At 44.7% G+C, this 13,698-nt stretch overlaps 1 protein-coding gene across 1 annotated transcript in view; it reads left to right on the top strand.

Annotated features, from left to right (window-relative positions):
- Nucleotides 1–13,698, top strand: part of FRMPD4 (FERM and PDZ domain containing 4) — a 198,081-nt gene that overhangs the window by 164,978 nt on the left and 19,405 nt on the right. Inside the window, exons 7-9 of the mRNA XM_021684006.1 lie at nucleotides 2,836–2,967; nucleotides 7,162–7,281; nucleotides 13,024–13,160. Coding sequence (XP_021539681.1) covers nucleotides 2,836–2,967; nucleotides 7,162–7,281; nucleotides 13,024–13,160 — 389 coding nt within the window. The remainder of the gene's footprint in view (nucleotides 1–2,835; nucleotides 2,968–7,161; nucleotides 7,282–13,023; nucleotides 13,161–13,698) is intronic.

Below are 13,698 nucleotides of genomic sequence, written 5' to 3'. Positions count from 1 at the left end.
CCTCCAGAGGTCGTGCTGCCATCACTTGGCCCAAGGTCCTCACGTTGTTGCATAGGCTGTCTGCTATCGCTCAGGCTCTCAGGTGAACAGACACTCCTATCAGGCACTACACTCCAAGGATTTACAGCTTATCTCCCAAGAGCCAGGAGCAAAGAGGCAAACCTTTCTTGAGGCAAGACGACTCCTTTCCTAGCCAGACAATATGTAAATGAATGGGCGTGGCCTGATTGGACGCTAGGGCCAGGCCATGGTTTGCAGAGCCCCAAGGTAACCCATAGCGCCGCATTATCAGAACGCCCCCTGCTACCACGACTTGGTCTGTGATACCACGTGGTCAGGAAAGCTCCTTGCCCTTACACCCCCTCCCCCATCTGAAGATATAGGTCAAGACTTGAATGCATTCCTTAACAGAAATACCTCTAAATTTCAAAGAGAGCCCTGTTGTTAATTCCCTCTGGCCTTTTTCTTAGGAACCCACACTGGAGTGAGTCTGGTTTCCCTGAGGGTGGCGAACGGCCATGAGAAGACAGGGAACAGCAAATTCAAGCTTGCTTTGCTTGTACCTAACAGCTTTCCTATCGCCGCAGACACGGGTTGGGAGGCGTAAAATAGAAGGGATATTATGAAAGGGATACAACACTGTTTAATAAAAATTGCCCAAATTCTTGCTACAGAATCACGGCGAGGAAAAACTACTGCTATCGATTTTCCGGTGTCCTCCCTGGTGTTTCAGGAGACTATTTTATAAAGTATGTGTTGCCACACAAAGGCTGCTTTTGTTCGTTCTTTTCTGGGCCTTGAACAAAATTTATGACACAGAGAATCTTTTTATGAAATTCAATATATAGTCAAGGCATTTCTGTTGAATGATGTCTGTGGCGGTGGGTGGGTGTGGGGATCTTTGTTTTAAAGGGGCCTGGGGAAGCGCACCGGGCTGGCTCAGTCGATAGAGCGCGCCACTCTTGATTTCGGGGTTGTGAGTTCAAGCCCTACGCTGGGGGTAACGTTTACTTAATAACAAAAAAATAAACAATAGCAAAACAACCATTAAAGGGGCCTGAAGAAATTGAGAAAGGTCTACAGGGAAGAATCAAAATTTCAAAAAGATCAGTTAAAAAAAACCCAAAACCAAACCTCTATGTATTGCAGAGTTTTTCTATCTTGGCATTGTGATACTTTGGACCAGGTAATTCTTTATTGTGGGGCCTGTCCTGTGCATTGTAAGATGCTGAGCTGCATCCCTCAATATCGATAGCAGCCCCAACCCCCTTGTGACCACCACAAATGTCTCTAGAAATTACCAATTGCTGTGAGGTAGAATTGCCCCGGGGTGGAAAAGCACGGCTCTTTGGGATTTTTAGCATCTGAGTATAAATTATCTTGAAGAGAGACCATTTACTAGTTTTCGAGTACATGAAAAAAAATGTGTTTTTTTTTTTTCATTTTCAAAGACATCTGTTTTGCATTGCAGTAAACATGTGCTTGTGTATAGAACACCTATCTGACCATAAATGTTTAATCCTGTAAAGGATTGCTAACAAAGCTTGCTCGTTCTACTTTCCCCAGGGATTTAAAATAAAAGCTAATATGTGTATATCGTTATAGTGCCCTAAGTCTGTATCAAATAGTGCTACAGTAAATGTGTTCTCTGTGTGAACTCATTTAGTCCTTATATCTATTCTGAGGCAGGTATTAGTATCATCCCCAGTTTATAGATAAGGACATCAAGACACTTAGAAGTTAAATAACTTGCCTAAAGCTGCACAGCTAACATGAAGTCAAGCTGGGAGTAGAAACCACTGTTTCCAGAGCCCACATTCCTGACCACTACCGCATGCTCTTACCAGAAGGAGAGACTATGGGCACCTGGGTGGCTCAGTCGGTTAAGCATCTGACTCTTTTTTTTTTTTTTTAAGATTTTATTTATTTGAGAGAGAGAGAGGGAGAGCACAGAGGGAGGGTGAGAGGGAGAAACAAACTCCCTGCTGAGCAGGGAGCCCAACGTGGGTCTCGATTCCAGCACCCCGGGATCATGACCTGAGCCGAAGACAGAGGCCCAACTGACTGAGCCATCCAGGCACCCTGCATCCGACTCTTGATTTTGGCTTAGGTCATGACCTCAGGGTCATGGGATCAAGCCCTATGTCGGGCTCTGTGCTGAGTGTGAAGCCTGCTTAAGATTCTCTCTCTCCCTCTGCCCCTCCCCTTGCCCCCTCCCCGGCTTGTGCTCTCTCTCTCTTAAAAAAATTAAAAAAAAAAAAAAAAAAGCAAAAACAAAAAACCAGAGGTATAGACTAGGGGTCAGCAAACTTTCTCTGTACAGGACCAGATAGCAAATATCTTAGGCTTCACAGAGCACACAGTCTCTGTTGCCGATGCGAGGGGCAAGAGCAGCTATAGACAATATATAAACAGATGAGTGTGACTGTGTTTCAATAAAACTTTATTTACATAAAGAGGTGGTGGGCTGGATTTGGCATACAGGGGGTATTTTGCCCACCCCCTAGAGTAGAGCATTTTCCAAGGTGGTTTCATTGCCGCCCCATTTGGAAGAAAGGAGACCCGAACCAACTCCACTCCACCATCTGTTGATCAGTCTCTAAGTTCAGTAAGCACCTCCTCCAGCTAGTCAACTTGTTGCCTCCCTGTTTCTGAACTCCATAATGATTTGGGGTGGTGGGTGAGGTCAGGAAAAGGAGCATCAAGCTTCGGAATGAACCAAAGGTGTAAACTAAAGATCTGAAGCCTATTTGTGCAACACTTTTCAGTCCTGGTAAGCTCTGCAAGAGAGCTATGCTGATTTTGATGGCATCTTGTCCATGTTTCCTCTGTAAGGATGTCATCTTGACTCTTCAAGAGAAGCTTTCCATCAAAGGCATTGAACACTTCTCCCTCATGCTGGAGCAGAGGACGGAAGGGGCCGGAACCAAGCTGCTCTTGCTTCATGAACAGGAGACTCTAACTCAGGTGTGTGAAATTACACCCCCAGGTGAGGTCAGAGGCTGCCCGGCCTCAGAATTCCCCTGTCCTCGAATCCTTTAAATGTACTCACTGCAGCTGCGTGTATCCCCACTAACGAAAGCTCTGGCATTCATAATGGGTTTTACATCTCAAGGTAATGGTTCCCTTTTTTGTCAATTTTTCATAGACTGTCAGTCGGTGTCACATACAGAATTGTCAAAAACCTAGCAACTACTCACTGGGAATATGGCTCCGTAGGATTATATTTTATGTTACGGGAAATGACTTGTTCACCTGTTTTGACCACTGATCTCTTGAAACCCTTAAAAAGATACAGCTTCTGAGATTACTTAAACGAAGCCAATATCATATTTCATTACCTTAAGTTCTGGGTGCATACTCGGAACCAACATCATATTTCATTGCCTTAAGTTCTGGGTGCATACTCGGAACCAACATCATATTTCATTGCCTTAAGTTCTGGGTGCATACTCGGAACCAACATCATATTTCATTGCCTTAAGTTTGGATGCATACTCGGAACCAACATCATATTTCATTGCCTTAAGTTCTGGGTGCATACTCGCGACTATTTGTGGAAGCTTAAAATCCCTGCCCCAGTGCTGCTCACTGTAAATATGTGATCCGCCAGTGCGTCCCAGTTCCTGCTTTACCAAAACGCCACCCCCATCTATTTGCTCGGGAGATGAGCAGGCTGCTTGGCTGCTGAATTCAGCGTGGCACCCTGACTTCTCTTGTGATTCGACACAAGCAGAGTGTTTGCTGGAAGTATAAGGGATTTCAACACGCTCCTTTTATGTGGGAGAGCTCAGTGATAAGGGAACTTTAGGCAGGGAGAGGGACATGCAGGGAGACCAGGAGGAGAAGCAAGGAGTCAAGGTGCCCCCAGATGGATAGAGTAGCTGAAGGTGTTGTCACACTAAAGTGCTTCCTGGTCGTTGCATAACTAGAAGCTGGTGTCCCACAAATTTGCTCCCACAATATCCCTAAACCTCTGGATTCGGTCCAACTTAGTGCAGGGAATTAGTTACAAAGCTATCGTTTGTGTTCAGTTATAGCCCTCCACCTACATTTGACCTATCTTTACCAGTTTTAAATTGACCTACAGATATTTGAAATCACGTCTCGTGTTGTTCATTATTTTAACCTGTGCCAAAACTCCCTTGGACACAGAGGACTTCTTTTGTACTTGGCTCTAGGGGAACAAGCCCTGATAATGAGAATCCCCCATGTGAAAGGTCATTGTCTGGCTCAGAGTTCCTCCAGACGCCGGACTTAAGACAAGGGCTTGGGGGCACGTGGTTCTTTGGGAGGTGATAGCAGGAAGCACTGGGAGAGGATGAGGAAGGGAAATGGGAAAAACGGGGGCACCAGTAGAGAGCGTGGTAATGAGCCAGTTTCTACTGTGGGCCGCTGGAGTTCGGTCCTACTGGGGAGCACTGTGAGCCAGTGGAGAACATGCCTAGAACATACCTGGGAGGTATCCCACCTAAGCGGCGGGGCGCGGGGGCATTTGTCCTTTGGTAGTGGTGGTGGGCTGCTCCCGAGGGCAGTCGGTCCCCTGCTCTGCAGGTGCCTGGTGCCGGCCGATGGTCACAGGTATTTGCAGTGAGCAGCCTTCAGCTGGTAGCGGTAAATGCTAAGGGCATAGGGGCCGACAGCCAGTTGCTGTGAGTCTAATGAAACCTCCCACAACTTTCTGATATTTGTGGTTAGACGTTCCCTCTGAACTTCTATCTACTACATAGCCTTTATGGGAAAACTGCTTGCTGATGATTTTAGCTGGACAGCGATCCTTTCAGAGTCTCTTTTGGTGCTAAGTACACATAATTTCTCGTTCCAGATTGATTTCCGATTATTAAATCTCCGTTAGAATGTTAGAAGGAAACAAAAAGCCCTTAACCCTGACTCTTCCCTTATCTTTCTAGAAGAGGCTTTGTTTCAAGTTTAGCCAGAACTAAAAGCGAAGTGTTAAAACTTCAAGTATGCTCTCTAGAAAGAAAATTGTTTGATTTAAATCTCCTGAGACAAACCAGCTATATGCCTCTGAAATCACTGCATATGAAAAGCTTGATCACCAAAATATTTATAGCCATGGCAGAAAGGGAGAGTAAGTATAAGAAATGTGTCCAATAACAAAATTCATTTAAAACATTCAATTTTGGTGAAAACCCTCAAAAGAACTTTTAAACAGCTCTGAGTTTCTGGCAGCTTATAACTAAACTTTACATAGAAAATACTATTGTCTATTTACATACTACTGTAAATTTCGAGCAAATTGTTTTCTTGTTTGTTTTAGGGACTGTTCTTTTTATGGACTGCATTTTCTAATGAGTCTAAAGCGCTTTTTTTGCATTACATGATTTCTCAAAACTAGTGCAGCCTCCTGATGATGAAAGTAGACTCAAGATCGCTTGTGGAAAATTCGGGAAAGATAGATTTTTAACCAGTAATGAAATGATACCCGACTTTCTAACCTCAGCCCAGACCTTCTGACAAAATACCCTATGACATCACCGTACAACCCCACAGCAGGCCTGAGCAGCACTTTGGGTCTCTTAGAGTTCCCACATTTTCTTCTTCCTGGTTTGGTTGACCTTCAGCTGGTGATGAGCAGCCCCCAGCCCATGGGGCTGGTGAGTCCACTCAGGTCTGTAATCCCGCCCACAGCCAAAAAGCTGGGTCAGTGTTACTACTTTTCAGTATGCCTTATACCTTTAAAAGGACTGTTTTCCCATTGAAATTCTTCAGCTCAACAAAATTAGCGATGTCAACTGGAAGAATGCACGTGCACACACACAACATGGGGTTCAGTAAAGCTATTGCTATTTTTATTTTGAATTTTCAGTTGCCGTTCACCAACATTTTTATTTCGCCAGATTTGTCCTCTGTAACAAAGGAGTTACAAGGCCATGAAGCTACATACAGATACATAGAAAAGCACACACAAGTACATGAAACTACAAGTAGAGCAACTGTTGGTTCGTGGTTCATGGTTCAGGTGCATCATGTTGACCTCTTTAAGGGAAATCGAAGAGCTTTTACCTTCTTCCTTGGAGTCCAATGTCTTGTATTCATTTGGCTGTTTATGAAGCACCTACTATTACATTGGCTGATTCCCTTCAGTTGCAAAAGGAATTAAGAGGGGCGCGTGGGTGGCTCAGTCGTTAGGCGTCTGCCTTCGGCTCAGGTCATGGTCCCAGGGTCCTGGGATCAAGCCCCACATCAGGCTCCCTGCTCGGCTGGAAGCCTGCTTCTCCCTCTCCCACTCCCCCTACTTGTGTTTCCTCTCTCTCTGTGTCTCTCTCTGTCAAATAAATAAATAAAATCTTTAAAAAAAAAAAAGGGAATTAAGAAACGTAACACCTAGTAGTTGGCCTACACTGTACTGTAAAAGAGGAAAACAAAACAATCCATGGTCGGTGGATTCTAAGCTCCCTTGAACAGTGTCCTGTTATTGAAAGTTTGGGGTAGTTTGGAAACTTGTGGACTCCAGATTTAGTGCTCGGGCCAAAACTTTTGTTTTCTGACTTTACAATGCATTGTTATCCAAGGTTGACAAGGTCCTGCTTTCCCTGCTGCAGTCAATCTGGGGTCTCATTTAGAAAAAACTCACAGCTGTGTCATACAGTACTCTCCCTCCAGATCCCCTTTTTGACCCCTCACCCCCACCCTAGTTTTGGTCAGCTATCACTTCCGGCACCAGCATCTTTGGATCTTCTTCAGACGACTGCCCCTAGACTGTGGTAACCCATTCTGTCCACACCTGGAAATTCACATCCCCCTGGGACAGCCTGAAACCAACGGCTGATCTGTGGTCCTTTGGCTCAGGTCCTGGTGGCTCTGCAGTGTAGATGTTCCTCCTGAGTCCCCTGTGGGTCAGGCTGTAGCTACCCACTGCTGCGCACTCTGCCTTTCCTTGGCTCCTCTCCTGCCTGACCTGCTCCCCCCACTCCCTTACCCATCTCTCCCAGAAGCAGTTCCTTAGTAGGTCCCTCATCTCAGGGTTGGCTTCTGGGGAACACAGCCTAGGATATGTGCAGCTTTCAGGGAGTATCTAGGACACATCATAAAAGAACTTTGACCACTTCCTTCCTTGGTGTTGAAACGAAGTTGCCCTTTGCTTCTGCGTCCCTCTGCCGGCACTGAAGGATTCTTGTGTTTGGTCTGATCTTCTAGGTGACACAGCGGCCCAGTTCCCATAAGATGAGGTGTCTTTTCCGAATTAGCTTCGTCCCAAAGGATCCAATTGACCTTTTAAGGAGAGATCCAGTTGCTTTCGAATATCTCTATGTTCAGGTATGTGAGAATTTGAGCACGTTTTATATTAATATTGGGGGATAAATTAAATGTGGCGTTTTGCCCCTAAATTCTTTCATTTGGCATCTTCTTTCTTTGTCCCCCACCCCAAGCTCCGTGCATTGTGAAAGATTCCATGGTGTTTTTTTTTAATTTTCCCTTTGGATTTTGAAATCATTTCATACTTAAGAGCAAGTTGCAAGAGTAGTAAAAGAACTCTTTGATAACCTTCACCCAGATTCACCAGTTGTTCACATTTTACCATATTTACTTTATCTTTAGTGAGAACACATGTTCCCCCGTGTGTGCACGCATGGGCGCACACACACATGTTATTTTTCTAAACCACATGAATGTCATTTTCCAAATCCTGCTCATTTACCCCTAACTACTTTAGTGTGTATTTCCTAGTAGCAAAGACATTTTCTTATATAATCATGGCATAATTAACAAAATAAGAAAATTTAACACTGATACATTACTGTCCTAGTGTACAATCTATATCCAGATTTTGCCTACTGTCCCCAAAATGGCCTTTTTCTTCTAGAAATTCATTTTCTTCTAGAACAGGATCCACGCCAGGATCTCATTTTGCATCTAGTTGTCATGTCACTTCAATCTCCTTAAGTCCAGAATATTCCTCAGTCTTTCTTTGACTTGCAACACCTTGACAGTTTTAAGGAGTACTGGTCAGTTATTTGGTAGCAATCTCTCAATTTGGGTGTCTGTGAGGTTTTCTCCTGATTGGGTTGAGGTTATGTTATTTGGGCAGAAGAAAGACATGTGAGACTTCATGTCCTCATTAGTGCACCACATTGGGGGGCATATGATGTCCATTTGTCCCCGTAATGATGAGGTTAACTTTGACTCTTGGTTACAGTGATGTTCTCCAAATTTATCCATTCAGAAGTTACTAGTTTTTTTGTAATTAATAAGTAATTTGTGGAGAGGCACTTGCAACTCTCTTAATACCTTTTCACTCACTGGTTTTAGTATTCACTGATGGTTCTTGCCAGAATCCATTATTACTGCAAGGGTTCAGAATGATGATTTTTCTAATTCCATTATTCTTCATTTATTAATTAGCATTCTACTATAAAAAAGATTTTCTTTCCCTTCTCCTTTATTTACTCATTTATTCATTCACTTTTTTTTTTTTTTTTTTTTTGGTGCTTCAATTGTTCTGAAATGTGATATTCCTTATAACGGAATAATTAATTTCAAGGCAATAAGATTTTAAGAAAATGGTATCTTTTGCAGACTGACTATCTCCAGTTCTGGGTTATAATTCTCAAAAAACAAGGCTTCAAGAGATGAGAATCTTTGCTAGTTTGCCCCAGAGGGAATTTATTCGTTTGACATTTAGGAGATGTTCCTGTATTTTTCCATAACTGCTTCCCATTACTCTCACTTAAATTCCCAGTACAATCACATTAAACAGTAAGAACCCGTTTACCTGAAGTTTAAGCATCTCACATTAGATCTACTCAAAGAGACTGTAAACCTAAATGTAACCTCCCCTGACAAAAAAAGGAGAAAATGCCAAAGCAAGGCAAAAAAAAAAAAAAAAAAAAAAACCGTAGACATGCTCCCTTTGGCTGGCGTACCTGTATAAGGCAAGGATTTCTGGAGCCGTAAGAAATAAAAAGCAAAGAAGTTGGAAAAAGAAACCTTTGTTAATTCTGGGTAGTTGATACACTGGTTTTTGTTTTCCTATTCTCAACATTTTCTTGTATATTTCAAAACTTTTGTGGGCTTTAAAAAGTTGAGTGGAAAAAGAAAACAGGTAGAAGATGGCAGAGAGACATAGACAGGATAAATGCCAGAGGTTAGGAATGGTGACATAAATTAAAGTGGCAATAAGCCCTAGAGAACAGAAATTAAGTTGAAGGAGAAAAAAGCAGAATATGTACCAGAACATTCCAGCAGATGGGGCACTAAGGGCAAGACCCGCTTAAACATTCCCCACCTCAGTGGTCTTTGGAAGAGACTGTGGTACTTGCAGCTCAGTAGGATGATTAATGTTCGTGAAGATAACCCTGCGTCATTTGGAAAAGGCAAGTCCTATTCAGCATACCCTGTTCATCAAGTAAAGAAATGTGCGGTGCACCTTACACCGTTTTCTACCCAGAACAGTGAAACTGTCATGACCTGGGTTTTTTAAATGTTCAACTTTGGTCACCTGGACCCCTCAACTATATGCCCCCTTCCCCGGCAGGCCGAATAACCCAGATGTGACTGCCTCATCCCCCTATTCCTGTGAAGACCCAACCCTGGTCTCTGCCATAGCAGCTCAGAGGATATGCTAGGTCTTTTAGCTTGTTAGTTGCAAGGAAGTAGTTATAGGTGCCAGCCAGCGCATTGGATGCATTCACTTGTCGTTCCCTATAATTACGTATGCCTCCCATTCACAAGATGATGTTTCCAAACCATTTTACTCTGCTCCTGTTCTAAACATCCCATTTAAAAATGCCCATTGCATTTACAAAAGGGGAATGTGGTTGTGTTTCCCCTACAGAGGGCCGGCCTCTTAGGTAGACCAGAGGTACTGCTGAGCACGATTCTTTTTTTAAGGCGTGTCTACTCAAATCTGATGCAGTGCATAGAGAGCTCCCTTATTCAAAAGATACACTTTTTATACCTGTGGGACCGCACTAAGAAGCGGAAAACCTGCCCGGTGATCTTACCCAGGGACTCAAAAAACACGGATGACGTTTCTGCTTTCCCACCTTGGCTGTTGCATGGCTGGTGGGCTAGCCAGTCACCCCTTCAAGGAGTAGCCAATGGAGGGAGGGAGGAGGGTGGGAAGCCATGTGTGGTGGACCAAAATCAAGCTACCGTCATCTCCTATGTCCTCCACCGAGAATAGGAAATGAGAATTTCTTGGCATCAGACTCTGTTTCACAGAATGTGAGGTATGGTCTAAAATAACTTATCTGTCTGACATAAGTCAGTGGATCTGCAAATGGTGCTGGGTGCCCATATCGATTCTAAGGCACTAAAAAGATGCAGTAAAATTAGCCTAGAGAACAAAAGAGTAAACAGAAACGATATAGATCATATTACAAAGACCAAACTCTGTTCAGCTTTGTGGGTTCCTGTTGAGGACAATAGCCATTGACTCTAGATGAACCATGACAATGAAAACAGAGGTACTATCTGCTAACCTCCTGCTCGCTAATGGGCTGTGAGGTATTTTACAGATTTTAGCATATATAGTAACAGAAAACCCAAACCACTCAGACTGTTGAAGTTCATGATTACCTGTCCGCTATCTAGGAAGAAAAAGATGGTTACAATGATTCATAAACAGGACAACACCTAAGAGGCTACGAAATGTTTTAAAACACTTGGTGCAGCGTTGGTTTCCTTTTTAATATCTAACATGTCCATTGTAAATGAACTTTCTTAGGCCTAAGTAGAGTCTATGATGTGAGGACCTCCATTCAGCAAAGCCATGAGCACCATTTGCTTGTGTTGACTATATTTTAAGTCCTGTAGTTATGAGTAATAAAAGCATGATCTGTCCCACACAATATATATGTCAGACTTCACACTAATTCTCCAGGATTCGTCTGAACTAATTATATAATGTAATTAAGTGACTAATCACCTTGACAAAAACCTCACCCAGAAGTCTGGTTAAACACAGGGTATGAAAAGGGTGGGAAACAACAGTCCCAGTCACAACTCTTCGGAGAAGTTATAGCGGTGACTCACCCTAATAAAGCACATTCCAGTTTATGCAACATCCTTAAGAGGTGTGCCAGCAGCCTTGAGAGTTAGCCCACTTTTCAGGTAAGAAAACAGACTTGAGAGATGAAATGCCATGTTCAAGGTCATTCGATTAGTAGTTGACAGAGCCTAGACTCAAAGCTTTTGTCTCTAAGTCCTATGCTAAAATCCTGTTTCACACATGACATGCAATAGCAGTCCTAGGAGAAAGGCGTTTATTAAAATGATTTACCAGCAAGCATCAAGGGCTTGTGATGGCCTGGCACTGTGCCCGGGGGCTTCCCCCACTTCCCCCTCACAAGAGCTCCACCCCATGGTGCCCCTTTATGGACACCCCTAGGCACTGGGAAGTAGCTGAGAAACCCAAAACTAGAACAAAATGGCAGCCTGGAATGGCACTCAGAGGGGGCCTTCACCCAGCCCGCCCTGTGTCCCGCCCCCTGTCAGACCTGCTTCCAGTGAGGAGTGCTTGCGGTCCTGACAGGTGTAAGGTGTGAAGGAGAAGCAAAGGTAGAAGACCGTCTGAAGGATGGAGGCAGGAAGAGAATGGGACTTCCCTCTTAGGGGTGAAGGGATAAGCCGAGAAGCGCGAACCTGGACCGTGGGGACAGAGCATGCGTTGTACGGCCCCACTAGGGCATGGGTAAGTATTTGAAGGGTAAATATTGTGCGCAGAAACCATATAGCGGTACGTGTTCGCACTGAGTCAAGTCAACATAGGAAGGGGTCTCAAATGTGCTGTTCTTGGAAAAGAGCCAAACAGAGTCTGAGACAGTTTTTGCATTTGAAATCTCGGAACAAGGCAAACAAGGAAGAAGGAGGCTAAATATCATATTTTCTAGTCCAAAAGCCTAGTTTTCCAGAACAAAAATGCATGCGCACACATAGGCAGAATGTAATGAAGCAATGCCATGCTTCCCGGCAATGTGCAGCTCCGTGCTCTGCTCCTAACGAGTGAGCACGCCACTGGAAAGCCAGTCACTGGGGTCACACAGGACTTGGCACGTTTCTCAGCCCCTCTTCAATTTGATGCTCACCACCCTGTGATGTAGGCATCTCCCTCTTACAGACGAGCAAACTGAGGCCCAGGGATATGGGATGACGCCCTCAGAGTCCCAGCAGGGGCAGGCACCACTGGGATGAACCGAGGAGTTCAATAGCAACCCTTTACTGAGCGTACCAGTGCGCTGCGATGATATGTAGCTCATTCAGTCTTGGCACCACCCCCAGTGAGGTCTTTGGCACGAATCCCCATTGCACAGATGAGTAAACTGAGGCTGCAAGAGGAAAGTGGTTGAAGTTACATGCGCGGGGGGCATTGGTGAAGCCAAGATTCCGAAGCAGGGGGGTGTGAGTCCAGAGCTGCTCCCGTCCATTGCCTTGCTAACTCCACCTCCCGAAAGCTGCTCTAGATAGCGAAGAGGACGTTAAAGACGTTGGTGATGACAGCCGTGTATGCCTACAAACACTTAAAACGTACTAGGTAGAGTCCTAAGGGCTTTACGTTGTTCAGCCATTTAATCCTCACCACAACCCTGTGAATGGGCGGTAGTATTGTCCCCAATTTACAAAAGAGGAAACTGAGGCACGGAACAATTTAAGGAGCTTGCCCAAGTCCCCACCCCTCTGTAGTGGAAGAATAGGGTTCGAACCCAGCATTCCAACCCCAGCAGAAGGCACTTGGTGCTGTCCGTGCTTTGCGTGTTCCATTGCGGCACCATGCTCTGTCCAAGCTACATTCCTATTATTCTTACAAAAAGCTAAGTATTTCAATAGCAGCTCACTTGTCGATGAATGTTGGATGTTTTGTGTGGTCTCTGTGTGTGTGCATGCAGCCCAGTTCAGACTGGGCTCCAAGCGGCCTGGTGGAAGTGTTTCCACGTTTGGCCTCCTTGCCTTTGAAGCCAAGGTTGGAACTGTGGGGAAGTGTGCGTCACCTGTCCCCGAGACAGCGCGCTGCGGCCCATTCTTTGACCCGTGGCGCCCTCTGCTGGTCTCTTTTTGCAGAGCTGTAACGACGTCGTGCAGGAGCGGTTTGGGCCTGAGCTGAAATACGACATAGCCCTGCGGCTGGCGGCTCTGCAAATGTACATCGCAACCATTACCACCAAGCAAACGCAGAAGATCTCTCTCAAATACATCGAGTAAGTGTTGAGCCTCAGAGCCGTTTCAGGCACAAGGATGCTGCCTCCGTAACGCCCAAGTGCGATTTGTGACGTATGTCTCTATTTCCAAAATTGATCTTGTTTGTGGAAGGGCTTTTGTTCAACATGGGCACAATGTATGAACATCGTGTTCGTTTTGGGTGGAAGAGATCCACTTCTTACATAATCCACATTTAGCGAATTGTGGTTAAAAGGAGGATCAGATTTCAAATGAAGCATACGTTTTAGAAGTCCTAAACGGACTTGATTTTAAGCCAAGCTTTGGTCTCTGTGCTTTTCAGACATGAAGGTCTTTGATTCTCATGACGTCCCTAGGAGAGCAGTAGCATTTTAGCTGTATTTTACAGATGAGCCAACCCAGGCACCGCAAGGACAAGGGAGACCTTGCCCGAGTCACACGGCTACTAGCTAGAGGGCTCAGGATTCGAACCCAGGCAGTGCAGCTCCACAGGGTGCTCCACGTTCGTGTGATCAGTGGAAGCACCTGTGTTTAGAAAGTGGCCCGCATCACCTGAGA

This window comes from Neomonachus schauinslandi, chromosome X (genome assembly GCF_002201575.2).
Source record: "Neomonachus schauinslandi chromosome X, ASM220157v2, whole genome shotgun sequence".
NCBI lineage: Eukaryota > Metazoa > Chordata > Mammalia > Carnivora > Phocidae > Neomonachus > Neomonachus schauinslandi.
The sequence above is the reverse complement of the archived record's forward strand: the minus strand, read 5'-3'. Positions and strand labels throughout refer to the sequence as shown.